The sequence below is a fragment of the Rutidosis leptorrhynchoides genome, chromosome 5, assembly GCF_046630445.1.
Source record: "Rutidosis leptorrhynchoides isolate AG116_Rl617_1_P2 chromosome 5, CSIRO_AGI_Rlap_v1, whole genome shotgun sequence".
Taxonomy (NCBI): Eukaryota; Viridiplantae; Streptophyta; class Magnoliopsida; order Asterales; family Asteraceae; genus Rutidosis; species Rutidosis leptorrhynchoides.
Window position 1 is genome coordinate 409,715,488 of NC_092337.1, and position 14,985 is coordinate 409,730,472.

At 35.4% G+C, this 14,985-nt stretch overlaps 1 protein-coding gene across 1 annotated transcript; it reads right to left on the reverse strand.

Annotated features, from left to right (window-relative positions):
- Positions 1-402: 402 nt before the first annotated feature.
- On the reverse strand, positions 403-14,673 carry LOC139846970 (agamous-like MADS-box protein MADS4). The gene is made up of 8 exons (XM_071836556.1): positions 14,489-14,673; positions 13,349-13,430; positions 1,980-2,047; positions 1,519-1,618; positions 1,384-1,425; positions 1,083-1,124; positions 791-936; positions 403-469 (listed from the first exon to the last, which is right to left on the reverse strand). The coding sequence occupies exons 1-8, from the start codon at positions 14,671-14,673 to the stop codon at positions 403-405; spliced, it is 732 nt and encodes a 243-aa protein (XP_071692657.1).
- Positions 14,674-14,985: the final 312 nt, after the last annotated feature.

Here is a 14,985-nt window from a genome sequence, read left to right on the forward strand (position 1 = left end):
TATTATATAAATCCTAAATTAAAGTAATGATTAATTGTTACGTACAACAGTTTTATGAATGTTAACACATCCTTATACACTGTGTTTAGAAAAAAATCCTAGGAGTACTTAACTTTATGGTCCTAAAGGTACATATACAACTTGAAATGATCATATTCCACTTAGCAAACTAGTACTAAACTGATAAGTCAGAGTATACATAAACATTGAAACTTTTACATGATATATATTCGACTAACATATATAAAACTTTTATAAGATAAAAGTTATACAATAGTTTTCAACGTTATACGTAGAACTCATGTTAACATTAGTTAAATGTGCTTTATAATAAAGATTAATTAAACACACCTGGGATCAATTTTATGCATTCCCACAAACTGATTATTGTGTCATAGTTTTTCAACATGGCAACCATCCTTGTAAGTAACTAGTATTCATACTTGGCCCTGCTTCTTCTGTTTGATACCTAAAAATTCAAGTGCAATATTAGATGACAATGTGAACTGCTTGTTTAAATACAGGACGATTTAGCCATCACTAAGAGCCTAGTGGTTGGCGCCTAAGATCCTTGCAAGAGGTCTCGGGTTCAAATCTTGTAGTGGTCAAGGAAGGTTTAGAAAGGGTCACAGATTAATTCGGTTAGGCCGTGTACACCAAAGTAAAAATACTCACTCTTCCGGACAACCCGAACAGAGAAAACCTCATAATTTTGTTTAGATACAGGACAATTTGGTTTGTGTAATATGTATCAAAAGGGTCAAATAAGAAAAATGTGATTAGTATGTACCCGATTTGCAAACTTGGTCCACATTCTAGCGGTTGAAAGAAGGCTTCATCGGTCTGATGTTGAGGTGCAGGGTGTCTGTCATAGCATACTTCTTGTTGTACATGTGGATACCATTGTAGCGAGTCAAATTGATTTCCTTCTATCAACTGCAAACCAATTTTACATACCACTGCACTTATGTTATTAATTTGCTTAAGCAAAATATATATTATGGGCTTGTAGCAAAAAAAAAAAAAAAAAAAAAATTGGTCAGAGTAATTGTGACCTTAGAATTTCGAAATAATTAACATACCCTTTGCTTTAAGGTCCTGTTTGCTTCATTTAGTGCAAGTTCCTGTAGAATTACAACAATCATAAGAGTGCATAAGATATATAAAAACCGGCATGTGACAGTCTCACACACAGTCACACTGTCACATGTTCGAATCCCGTTTAGGGAGAATATTTAGTGGTGGCCAGGGATGGTTTGGAAACAGCCAGGGAGTAATCTTGCTGGGCTGCGTACATCAGAATATGAGGTCGGATTACTCGCCCTCCCGGGTAGTCCGAACAGGGAAAACCTTCGACCTTTTTTTCATGTGACAGTCTGTTACCTTTTTTTGAAGATCTGAAAGTGTGTCCAACATCAGCTGTGTCTGTAAGTTCATTAATTAATTATGTTAAAATGCTGTTTCACTTGATCAAGTGTAGATTATTACGGTACTAGGTTATAATGTTAAGTTTATTACCCGGGCTGATCTGATATGTTTGAGAGACGTATCGAGCTGTTTTTCTAGCAACTCGAGCTCCTTGCAGTGTAAAGGGCCAAGATCCTCACCTAGTAGATTCCTAAATGTCGATTACAAGCAAATCAAATATTAAAAATTTTGAGTCTATTTTAATAAAAGATGAGACAATCAGCCCATTTGCTTATTATTGAATCCATTCTAGATAGATCAATAGTTGTTACAAATCTTACAAAATGTACTTCAATAATGCAAAAATACAAAAACTTTCCATATCTTTTATCCGAAATGTGTGATTCTATTTTGAAATAATATAACTTGTGAACTGTCATATACTTGACCCTCTTTTTGAAACTTTTGGGCCAAAAAGTATTTCGGGTCGACCGTTTATTTTCTGCAGCTAGTTTGGAAAAGAAAAAGGATAAAACAAATTTTGGCACTCTTTTGTTATCCAGTTTTGTTACCTCTGCGATCGTTGTAGGGCTTCGTACCGTGCCTTAAGTTTCAAATACTCCTGCTGACTACTTATCTCCTGTAACTCGAATAAACGAAATTAAATACTAGATCTGTAGGACCACAAATTCATATCTAGATTGTGTATGTGATTGTATAGAATAAGATTGAGATGAAAGAGTCACAAGTTGTATTGAAACTGAATAGTTTGTTACAATGAACTTAGAGAGTGAATTCCACAAGTTGCTAGAACATTGATCTAACTAATGGCTAAAAATGTTAATGAAAGGGTGGGATCACTTAGTAAATAATTTTAAGAATGCAAATTTGATAAGTATTTACTATACAGTTACAGAAAAAAAGTTAGTAAATTGCTTCTTTTTATCTGATTATTACTACTAGTTATAGTTATTACTACCAGTATCACTGAAGTCCTATAACAATAACCATGGTCATGTTAATGTTAAATTACTCAGATTAATATCAAAGGGGCATTGGCCCAGCAAACATTCAATTTCTAAGATGAAAGAATTGTATACAATTTTGAATTAAGGCGTGTCAATTGGGTGTGTGGGTAGTTGACTTTTTAAGATTAATTAAGGCATGTCAATGGGTTAAGAAAATGCACAATGGACCTACATCGGAAACTGATACAAAGAAATATATGCATATAAGTTTAGACAAACCTACTTTTATTACTAATTGATTTTAGAGTAACGTAGAAACTCATGAGCTTATATATGATATATGTTGATGGATCTAGCTTAGGGCAACCTCTCTCTATTAATGAATATCATTTCTCTCTAAAACACAACCCCAATTTTAACAAATTCCTTTAACAAACAAAAAAAAAAAGTCTAAATCCAACAACGGTATCGTATCAATCGACGCTTATTTTGAGAGTGAATTAGACTCGGATAAAAAGAAACATACGGGTGAAGAGAAAAAATCGTTAAATGATATAAACGTTCGTGACGTTAATTTATCAACATTGTATACGTTTTTTTACCGAAGAAATACTTTTTTTGCACTCGGGTGTTTTGTATTTCAACGACTAAACAAATATTTCTATTTTTTTCACATTCGGAAAAATAATATGAACTCGTTGGGGAAGCCAAGATATACGACATCCAAATTGCATTGTATCTTTTAATTCATAGATGAAAGTTTTCATCCTTTCTGCAATAACGAGAGTAGTGATGAGGACGAACACGTCAGTGATGAGAGGATTGAGGAAATTTGAATTTGTATTTTAGGATACGATTTAGTAATTTAATATACTCGTTTTTAATTTATGTAACGTTTAGTATTTTAGCAGTTTATTTTATTGTATACTCGTAGTTTTAATTTATGTAATAGTATTTAGAACTTTATGTATTCGTTGTTTTATTTTGTGTTGTGTTATTTTTAAGTGTGTTATTTCTAAAATAAATTAACTATAAATAAAATAAATTGACTAATATAAATTATCTAACTAAAAATATATAAACGAATAACTAAAAAGTAATACATGATAAATATTTTCTCTCTTTAGAACACTGAAAACCGACACTGAACGACTTTTAAAGTTTTTCCCCGATGTTTCAGTGTCGGTCCAGTCAACGTCCAGTTATCAAAGACACAAAAAATTGACCACACGACACCCAATGCTCTTATATTTTATCATTTCATATATTTATTCTTTATAATTGCATATGTTTTATTTTTTGAACGACGATATCGACATCGAATGCTCTCATTTGCTACACACACGTGCGTTAGGAGGAAACACAAATCGCGACGATGTTGGCAGTACCATCGAAGGTCGGGAAAACCTACTGGAGACCTTTCCAAATCGCATTAATGTTGGCAGTACCATCAAAGGTTGGAAACTCCATGTTTGGAGTGAGAATCGAACCTCGGATGGCAGTACTCTAAGTTGGATCTCACTCCATACCACGCAAGCCAAGCTTTATATATATATATATATATATATATATATATATATATATATATATATATATATATATATATATATATATATATATATATATATATAGGGACAGGATCAATGGGGAAGTAACCAATCGAGGGGAAGCGGGGGGAAGCGAATTTTTTTTTTTCGTTTTTTTTGAATTTTTTTTCCGGCGTCAAGATCACACGAAAATATGAACATTTAGAAGAGACACTTCGTGATGAATGTTATTATTTAGGCGGGAAAACGATCGACAAAAATAACATTCAAGATAATATTGTTCGTGAAGAATATGAACGTTTTTTTTCCATGTTTTGTGAAGTAAAATTTAGCCCGATTTAGAGTTTAGGGTTTAGGGTTTAAGGTTTAGGGTTTGATGTTTTGGGTTTATGCCTAAACCCTAAACCCTAAACTCTAAACCGTTCTTGTTAAAAACTCAATCTAAATCCTAAATCTAAACCATAAATCTAAACCCTAAACCCTAAATTTCTAAACCCTAATATCTAAACCCTATAAACCCTAATATCTAAATCCTAATATCTAAACCCCAATAGCTAAAACCTCAAAATACGCTCGAAAAACACGATATTTGTTATATATTACTTCTTCGAGCGTTTTCCCGCCAAAATAAAAACATTTATCACAAAGTGTCTCTACTAAATGTTCATATTTTCATCTCATCTATAATGTTCGTGAACAAAGTTTTTTCAAAAAAAGAAAAAAAAAATTTGCTTCCCCCCGCTTCCCCCCGATTGGTTACTTCCCTCTTGATCCTACCCCCATATATATATATATATATATATATATATATATATATATATATATATATATATATATATATATATATATATATATATATATATATATGTGTGTGTGTGTGTGTGTGTGTGTGTGTGTGTGTGTGTGTGTGTGTGTGTGTGTGTGTGTGTGTGTACATTACGTTTACATTTTACTTCTAGTTACGTTCAACGAATTCAGTTTACATTTAGGTTTTACATTTACTTTTTACCTTTACAGTTTATGTTTATGGTCTATGCTTTACGTTTTTGGTTACATTTTAGGGTCATGTTTAGTTATATGTTTACGTATACATCGGGGTTGTTCAACAGAGTTGGTAATGAGGTGCTCAGAATTCACATGAATAACTAAAGCATATGACTAGTGTAACAATTCGTGTCACATCCGTTGAATGTGAAGATTGAATGAAGATGAAGATCGAGCAGATGGTTGCACTCGGATCACATGCTTGTGTCGCAAATCAGGAGCTCTGAAAGATACGCGAGGCACGAGGTCAAAACGAGAGAAAGGTAGTCGAGAGTTTTGTAGTCTGGAAGATCAAGAATCTCGCGGATCGCGAGGGTGTGTTCGTAAAACACGACATGGAACGTTCCATCAAGTTGTTCGGTATAGGAAAAGATTCAACTTTTCACTATAAATTGTAACCTTGATCCTATTGTTTAAAAGTTTACAAAACTTATTACAAAATTGAAACAAGTTGTTGGAGATATGGAGAACTTTAAACAATTAGAGGGAAGATTCCAGGAAACTCACACGAAGCTTCTACGAAGTTGTTAGGAAACTCACATGTAGCTTCCACGAAGCTGTCAGGAAACTCACATGTAGCCTCCATGAAGCTGTCAGGAAACTCACATGAAGCTTCAAGGAATTGTTTTTTAGCTTAATCCTTAAACCATTCTATAATTAGACCCTCTTGTAACTCATTGTAAACACACCACAAATATTCAGTAAATACATTCTCTAGTTGGTCCGTGGACTAAAGCAATCACAACGATTGCATATAACCACGTTATCTCTTGTGTCGATTTACATTTCTTGCATTTATAATCTTTCGTTCATTAAGTGGGTTAGTAATCTTGTAGAATTACTATCGATGAGTGATCTTGTTGAATCACTTGCGATGTTTTGGGTCCTAATATCCTTACAACTGGTATCAGAGCAAAAGGTTTCGTTAAGGGAACGATGGCGGAAGACGGAAAGTTTAGAATCGACCGATTCGATGGGAGAGACTTTGGCTTTTGGAAGATGCAAATTGAAGATTACTTGTATCAAAAGAAGCTACACCAACCCTTGTTAGAGACCAAGCCTGAAAGCATGAACGATGCCGATTGGACGCTTTTGGATCGTCAAGCTTTGGGCGCTATTCGTCTTTCACTTGCTAAGAACGTTGCATACAATGTTGTGAATGAGAAGACGACGTTTGCTTGCTTGAAAGCACTCTCTAACATGTATGAGAAACCTACCGCTTCTAAAAAGGTTTTTCTAATGCAATAATTGTTCAATACGAAGATGAAGGAAGGTACGAGTGCAACAGATCATATCAACGAGTTCAACAACATCATATCAAGGTTAGCATCGGTAGATATTGTGTTTGATGATGAGTTAAAGGCACTAATCTTGCTTTCATCATTACCGGAAAGTTGGTCGGGTATGGTTACCGCAGTTAGTAGCTCTACGGGAACTACTAAGCTAGCGTTTGAAGAAATAAGGGATTTGATTCTTGGTGAAGATACTCGTAGGAGAAACTCGGGGGAATCGACATCCGGTTCTTTGTTAATTACCGACAACCGTGGTAGGAAATTTGATCGCGGTGAGAAGAAGAGTAGAAAGAAGTCTAAGAAGAGGTATCCATCGAAAGATAGAAGTGAAGCTGTTTGTTGGGGTTGCAATCAAAAAGGGCACTTTCAAAGGAATTGTAAAAATGGTCCGGCGAAAGGTGTGAACTTGACCGCGGAAGAAAGTGATGATGCACTTTTATGTAGTGTTGAAAATTCTATGGAGTCTTAGATTTTGGATTCGGGAGCTTCGTTTCATGCTACTCATGTCAAAAGCATGATGAAGAATTTCCGTTCATATCAAGGCAAGGTGAGATTGGCGGACGACAAAAAACTCAATGTAGAGGGCATTGGAGATGTTGTATTGAAGACTACTCTTGGCTCTAATTGGACCTTGAAAAACGTAAGGTACATTCCTAAATTAAAAAGGAAACTTATTTCGGTTGGTCAATTAGATGATGAAGGTAACGCGGTTACTTTTGAAAACCGCCAATGGAAGGTGGTTAAGGGTAATTGTGTCGTGGCTCGTGGACATAAAAGGGGAACTCTTTATATGGTTAAAGTGTTTGATGAAGACACGGTGGTTGCTACGGTTAATGTTGAGTCCGAATCAACTCTATGGCACCGAAGACTCGGGCATATGAGTGAGAAGGGTATGAAGATGCTTGTTTCGAGTGGGAGAATTCCAGATTTGAAAAAGATAGAACTTGGATTTTGCGAACCATGTGTATATGGGAAGCAAAAGAAGGTGACTTTTGGGAAATCGGGAAATGCTCCTAAGTTGGAGAAATTGGAGCTTGTTCATACGGATGTGTTTGGTCCAACCAATGTAGAATCACATGGAGGTTCTCGCTATTATGTCACCTTCATTGACGACTCCACTCGAAAGGTATGGGTTTATTTTCTTAAAGCTAAATCTGATGTATTTAATACATTTGTGAAGTGGAAAGCTATGGTAGAAAATGAGACTAATTTGAAAGTCAAGTGCTTGAAGTCGGATAATGGAGGGGAATATGGTAGTCTTGAGTTTAAAGACCATTGTGCAAAGCTCGGTATTAGAATGTTAAAAACGGTACCGGAGACACCGCAACACAATGGGGTCGCCGAACATATGAATCGTACGTTAAATGAAAGGGCAAAGAGTATGAGACTACATGCCGGTTTTCCTAAAATGTTTTGGGCGGATGCGGTTAACACGGCGTCTTATTTGATAAATAGGGGACCCTCAACACCGTTGGGTTTCCGAATTCCCGAGGAAGAATGGCAAGGTAAGAAGGTGAGTTATAATCACCTTAGGATCTTTGGGTGTAATGCATATGTGAAGACCAAAGATGCGGATAGAGACAAGCTTGAAGCTAAGTCAAAGAAGTGTAGGTTACGGGTCGGATGAAATGGGTTATCGTTGTTGGGATAACGAGGCTAGAAAAGTGATTCGTTCTCGTGATGTTGCCTTTGATGAAGATTCGGTTTTTGGCAAACCGGAAACGGGGAGTCCTAAACCGGATCATGTTACTTTTGACGATGTTTCTATTGATGATCTTGCAGGTTCTAGTGGGAGTACGGGTAACAATGAATTGCCAATTAACGGTGAGGTGTCAGAAAATGCTAATGATGGAAATGATTCGGAAAGCGGTGATGATTCCGAACATAGTGCGAGTTCTAGTGATGAGGAGGACACAAATGAAACCGGTCCAACCATTTCGGTTGCTCCTACACTAAGACGCTCGACTAGAGTGCCCAAACCTAATCCTAGGTATTCTCCATCAGCAAACTACTTGCTCTATACCGAGAATGGTGAACCCGAAAGTTACTTTGAGGCAAGGAAGACAAAAGAATCCATACAATGGGAGCTTGCCATGAAAGAAGAGATGGAGTCACTTGAGAAGAATAAAACTTGGTCACTAGTGAAGTTACCTCATGATAAAAGGGCATTGCAAAGTAAATAGGTGTGTCGAATCAAGAATGAGTTGGATGGCAAGAAAAGGTACAAGGCTCGTTTGGTAGTCAAAGGCTTTCAACAAAAGGAAGGGGTTGACTACAAAGAGATATTTTCACCAGTAGTTAAAATGACTACTATCCGTTTGGTACTTTCTATGGTTACATCCGAAGACTTGCATCTAGAGCAACTAGATGTGAAGACCGCATTCTTGCATGGTGATCTTGTTGAAGAGATCTACATGAGGTAACCTGAGGGCTTTGAGGTAAAGGGTAAAGAGAAGTGGGCTTGTAAGCTAAAGAAAAGTTTGTATGGATTGAAGCAAGCACCTCGGCAATGGTACTTGAAGTTTGATGATTTTATGAAAGAGATTGGTTTCTTAAGATGTGAAGCGGATCACTGTTGCTACTTGAAGAAACTCAAGTCTTCTTATATAATCTTATTGTTGTATGTTGATGACATGTTACTTGCAGGTTCCAACATGTCCGAAATTAACAAGTTAAAGGGATTACTTTCCCGTGAATTCGAGATGAAAGATCTTGGTGGTGCTAGGCAAATACTTGGCATGAGTATTGTGCATGATCGTGTGAAAGGTACTCTATACTTGTCTCAATCCAAATATATTGGGAAAGTAGTAGAGAGGTTTAATATAGAGAATTCAAAAGCTCGTTCTATGCCTTTGGGTAGCACGATTAAGTTATCGAAAAGTCAATCACCAAAGACGGTAAAAGACAAAACGGATATGGAAAAAGTTCCATATGCATCGGCCGTGGGTAGTATTATGTATGCCATGGTTTGTACAAGACCCGATATTGCTCAAGCAGTGGGAGTTGTAAGTCGTTATATGTCAAATCCGGGGAAAGAGCATTAGGAAGCGGTTAAATGGTTGCTTCGTTATTTGAAAGGTACTTCTAATATGGGATTGTGTTTCTCCAAAAACAATCTCATACTTAGGGTTATGCGGATGCTGATTTGGGTGGATGTGATGATTCGGGGAAAAGCACTACGGGTTATGTTTTCACAATAGGGAAGACGGCGGTTAGTTGGATGTCTCGACTACAAAAGAGTGTTGCTTTATCAACCACCGAAGCCGAATATATGGCTATTGCAGAAGCTTCTAAAGAGCTTGTTTGGTTGAAAAACTTCTTAGGTGAGTTGGGTAAAAGACAAGACTATTGCGTCTTGAATTGTGATAATCAAAGTGCGGTTTATCTTGGGAAAAATCCGGTGTTTCATAGTCGTACGAAACACATCAAGATAAGGTATCATTTTATTCGACAACATATAAATGATGGTACTTTATTATTGGAGAAAATCCTTGGTACGAAGAATGCTGCTGATATGTTTACTAAGGTTGTTACGACAGAGAAATTGAGGTTTTGCATTACCTCAATTGGTCTTCTAATGAATTGATGAGAGAAGACCCCAACTAGAGAATTAGAGAGTTAATGTTTCAATTCTAACAAGTAGTGTTGAAGACCTTGTATCGAAAGACTGCTCATCCGAAGTATGTGTTGAGTGTGCGTGTCCCAAATGGAGTTTGGCGGTATAATGGTGGTTTAACGTTCTTGGTTAGATCGTTGATATTTTGGGTTGACGAAGGTTGGGTTTGTTCAAAGTCTCCAAGTGGGAGATTGTTGGAGATATGGAGAACTTTAAACAATTAGAGGGAAGATTCCAGGAAACTCACACGAAGCTTCTACGAAGTTGTTAGGAAACTCACATGTAGCTTCCACGAAGCTGTCAGGAAACTCACATGTAGCCTCCATGAAGCTGTCAGGAAACTCACATGAAGCTTCAAGGAATTGTTTTTTAGCTTAATCCTTAAACCATTCTATAAATAGACCCTCTTGTAACTCATTGTAAACACACCACAAATATTCAGTAAATACATTCTCTAGTTGGTCCGTGGACTAAAGCAATCACAACGATTGCATATAACCACGTTATCTCTTGTGTCGATTTACATTTCTTGCATTTATAATCTTTCGTTCATTAAGTGGGTTAGTAATCTTGTAGAATTACTATCGATGAGTGATCTTGTTGAATCACTTGCGTTGTTTTGGGTCCTAATATCCTTACACAAGTCGCAAGGGACCTTGCAACTTGAAAAAGCATTTTTTTACAATATTTTTTTTTTTTTTTTGAGAGTGAATTGTTATAGTTCGTTTGAAAGTGAGAGTTTTGGTCAATAACTCTAAGAGTTATAGCCTCTCACTAGCGATTACTAGATGAAAATTCAATTGGGTCCTAAAAAAAAAATTTCATTACTAATTGTATTTGAATGCTATTTAGTGGTAGTTACTTTCAAAAAATTACAAGTTCTGAAAATATATTGGGTCCGAGTCGTTAAATATAGTAGTGTCATATACATTTTAAAGAAAAAACTATAATTTTAAAACATATATGGGGTCGTCCAGTTAAATTTTGTGGTATCTTATACAAATTTAAAAGGTATTTTCTACTGATAATTTTCAAACTAGCGGGGTCCCGTACCCTCACGGGTTACAGCATAGAGTCGCCACTGTAGCCTCTCGTGGTGACGGGCACGTGACTCGTGCTTACAGTGGAGAATCTACCTTGGGGCGGTCGGGATCATCTGACTCCGAAGATCCAAATCTTTGTATATATGTTTATAACTGAGTTATGCTTGATTGAGAAATAAAAGTGTTAATTATACTAACCTGTACAAAAAATTGATGCCGATGACTTTCAATTATACAAATCAAGAGTCATAGATTTGAAAATTCTATCTCTTATAGATAATTGGAGAAAATAATTTAAAGTTTGACGTGTTAAACTATTATGTGTGTTTATTGATGTATATTGTCAATTTTGTCAACGCTTTGACGATGTTTCATACCAGTTCACTATTCAATCATATTAGTGAAAAAAACTTTGGCATCGGTAAAAAAACTCCTGAAAGTACGCCACTGCGTGCATCTCAAAGGATATGGATCATGAGTATTGTTTCGGTTTCGCCCTGGCAAGGGTGTTAAGAGTGTAAAGTGGAAGAGTTTGTAACATCCCTTTGCACATTGCTTAGAAAAATGAAGTGTAAATAGCTTATAAACAACAACAACAGCAGCAGCAGCAACAACAACAACAACAACAACAACAACACGTAAGTGGTGTATGTGGGAGGTGAGATCTCGACAATCTTTCTCCTATCGGAGAATAAATACAAGTCAATTCTCCGCCCAGAGTGAAAATACTCTCAAAAGTAGAGAAAGTCATCCATCTCTTTATTCGACGGATAGAGAGATTGCTTCCGAATAAACCTCCGGCCAAGCTTATAAACTTAAAGTTGTGAGTAATCAATATATTTCACCATACAGTAGTTGACACATATTAATCGATGCAGCTACGACTTATGATAGGGCGAATTGTTGTTTTTTTTTTTTTTTTTGAACGGCAAGATTGCATCAGTCCGGACCGAAGCCTAGTCATCATTTGCACACACACACACACACACACGTTCGGGCAGAAAACCCGAACCACGATCACAGGGATCCGAACCCTTAAACCATCCCGAGGGGCAGGCGGGCCGGACCTTAGTCCCGGATCGGGTCGGTAAAACCTTCCCTTTGGGCTAACTTCAATGGAGCCTATTTCAGTCCATGTTTAATTTGGTCATTCAGAAGCCAGGTTCGAACCCTGGACCTCTTACCCGGCGAGGGTGTTAAACACCACCGCGATACCACTCAGGCAAATGCCTCGGTGGTGAATTGTTGTTTTTCTTGTAGGTTACATTTTCAAATTAAACGAGTTGACACCAAGTGATGTTAGTAAGAAATAGACTCGTTATACCTAATAAGATTGTCGTTTAATATTTTCCTTCGATGCCGAAATGAAATCTAGGGTTTACAAATGGTTAGGTGAATCTAACTTCCTATGATTCATAATCAGTAGTTTGGGTTCATGACTAGGGGGTGGAATCAGTTTTGTGAAAACAATAAACTAATGCAAAATGTAACTATTTATTATCATGAAAATCTTGAAATGCCAAATTTAGGCTTCTGAGTGATTGACACGTGGTTTTGCACAATGTGCAAGTTTGGAACTTGGTATGGATGGTGATCATGAGGAAAGTTTTATGGATCAGAACATAATCATGAAATTATCCAAGGAAGCAATGTAAAGACCAAAGGATTTAATCTTTTTGGTGTCAACATTATTAAAAGACAGGTGACACTTCTTCAATTTATGAGTTGCATATCTATGTCTAACATTATGAACCTCTAAACTATATACAGTTTTTTATTTTTATTTATTTATTTATTTATTTATTTATTTATTTATTTTTTAATAAATCAAATGTTTAGCCTCTTTACATAAAATAGTTCATTTTTTGCAGGCAGTTTCCAAATTGATCTAGGACGTGCAAACATAACCTTGTAGTATAAATTCTTTATTGTTTTTATAAACAACAATATCCAGATCTTATGTAAGATCACTTTGGCATGAATCAAGGTAGGACATGAAGATTACCTATTGTGTGATATGATTCATTGCAACTACTATCAATCCGAAACTTCAAATGGTATAAAAAAGCTGACTAATTATCAGCCATTAAATAGGTTAGGTATTAGTTCACTAAAACTTCTGTTAGGTAAAACAATACTATACTAGTATATGTTTGTAAAGACAATACTTCAAATCTCCCAAAATTATCTCATTTAAAGACTTTCAATTTTAGGAATGTTTTTCAATCATAAATCCATGTTTGTTTTGTTGTTTTCACAGGGTTGGTGGGGTAATCTTTGTTGAGGTGTCTTTATATTCTTGAAGTTTATCTCAGGTTGTCTTGATAAATATTCACATAACTATATTTTTATTTTTTATATTATTTATTATATCCGAATCCGAATTCAAATAAAAAGAAAAGGAAAAAAACACAGAGAAAAGAAAACTCACCAGCGCCTCCCTGGCCGAAACATTCGTCTGATCTGGTGCTCCATAGCTACATTTTTGATACCTCTCGATCGTTTTTAGCATGCTGCTAGACAAATACTTAAAGTTGATCAAATATAGAAACTCAAATGCCTTCAATTAACAATTAATAAGCTAGTACAATTTATAATATCAAGCAAGCGCGCAAACAATCGATGTAATTCTCAGTTGTGAAAATTTGAGTGCGAATAAAATTAGTGATTCTCGAAAAAAAACATAAATCCCTAATATGTATTTGATGTCTTAAAAGATGAACAAAACAGATATTGAGTAAGCTCATATGACCACAAAATTTTGAGCCAACAACTATGAAGATTTAATTAATTAGGTGATGTTTTAATGCAGATGATTTCCTAAAACAAAAGCTATGAACAAATTAAACAACAAATTAAATAAGCACAAAATTATAGTAGTGTCTGAATTAAAAAACTTCCTGGACTTACTTGGATACTTGTATTATCATACACAAAAATTTACAATGTTTAACTAAATTTGCAGTAAAATATGGAAAATGTGTGTAATAACTAGAAGTTAAGCTAAAAACTTCAAATACAACAACCCAACACCAACCTAGAAAAAAAAGATAGCCAAACAAACCCTAAAGCTTGAAACATGTTAGATCTGATCAGGGGTTAATTATATATCTGAAAACATAATTAAGAACTTGAATTGTATATTGTATATTTATTTTTATTTATAATAAAAAAAGGTCACAACAAAAAGAAGCATAGAGAAAGCAAGAGAGAGAAGTTATATTCTTATATCTTTATATTTACATTCGATCTGCCATGAAATGAAAACTCAAGTTCATGATAAAAATTCCTTTTCAAGTTTTGTACAATTTTCATCACTTTATGCTTGTGTAAAAATCAATCCAATATAGAAACCTTATGATCATAACACAAGAAACAAAAATGTCCAAGCATTTATACATAAATATAAGTACATATACATAAAAATACATATAAGAAGTAGTAAAATTTCTTCTTTTCATGGTTTTCCACTTGCAGATCTGTACCATAAACTTAAAAACATTCACAAATATAGCAAATAGGATATAACTAATCACAACTTGACATATTTATAGATTTAATTGAAATTTACCTTGAGCTGCTACAAAATTCATATAGTTTGCCTCTGTTAGAGAAGATGATCAAAGCGACTTCAGCATCGCATAAAACAGAAAGCTCGTAAGCTTTTTTCAAAAGCCCGTTTCGACGTTTGGCGAAAGTGACTTGCCTGTTGATTTTATTCTCAATTCTCTTTAATTCTACTCTTCCTCTACCCATATTCTCTATGATTATTGAAGGTACAGTACGTGGTTGTTTAGAAGCTTTTATTCTTTAGCTTGTATCACTAAGCTTTCTTATTTTTACTTTAGATGTTATACAGTTATAAACATAGGTAGCTATACTAACAGTTATCAACTTATTCTTTGATAGAAACTAGCTACCTAGCTAGTCACAAGATATATAGTCCGGTGGTTGTGGTCTTGATATTCTTGTTAAAAGTCTCGTGTACTAAGCTTGTAGTGGCTAGGGATGGGTTGGAATGGTTATTAGCGGCTGGACCACGTACATAAATATAAAGTCAGAATACTC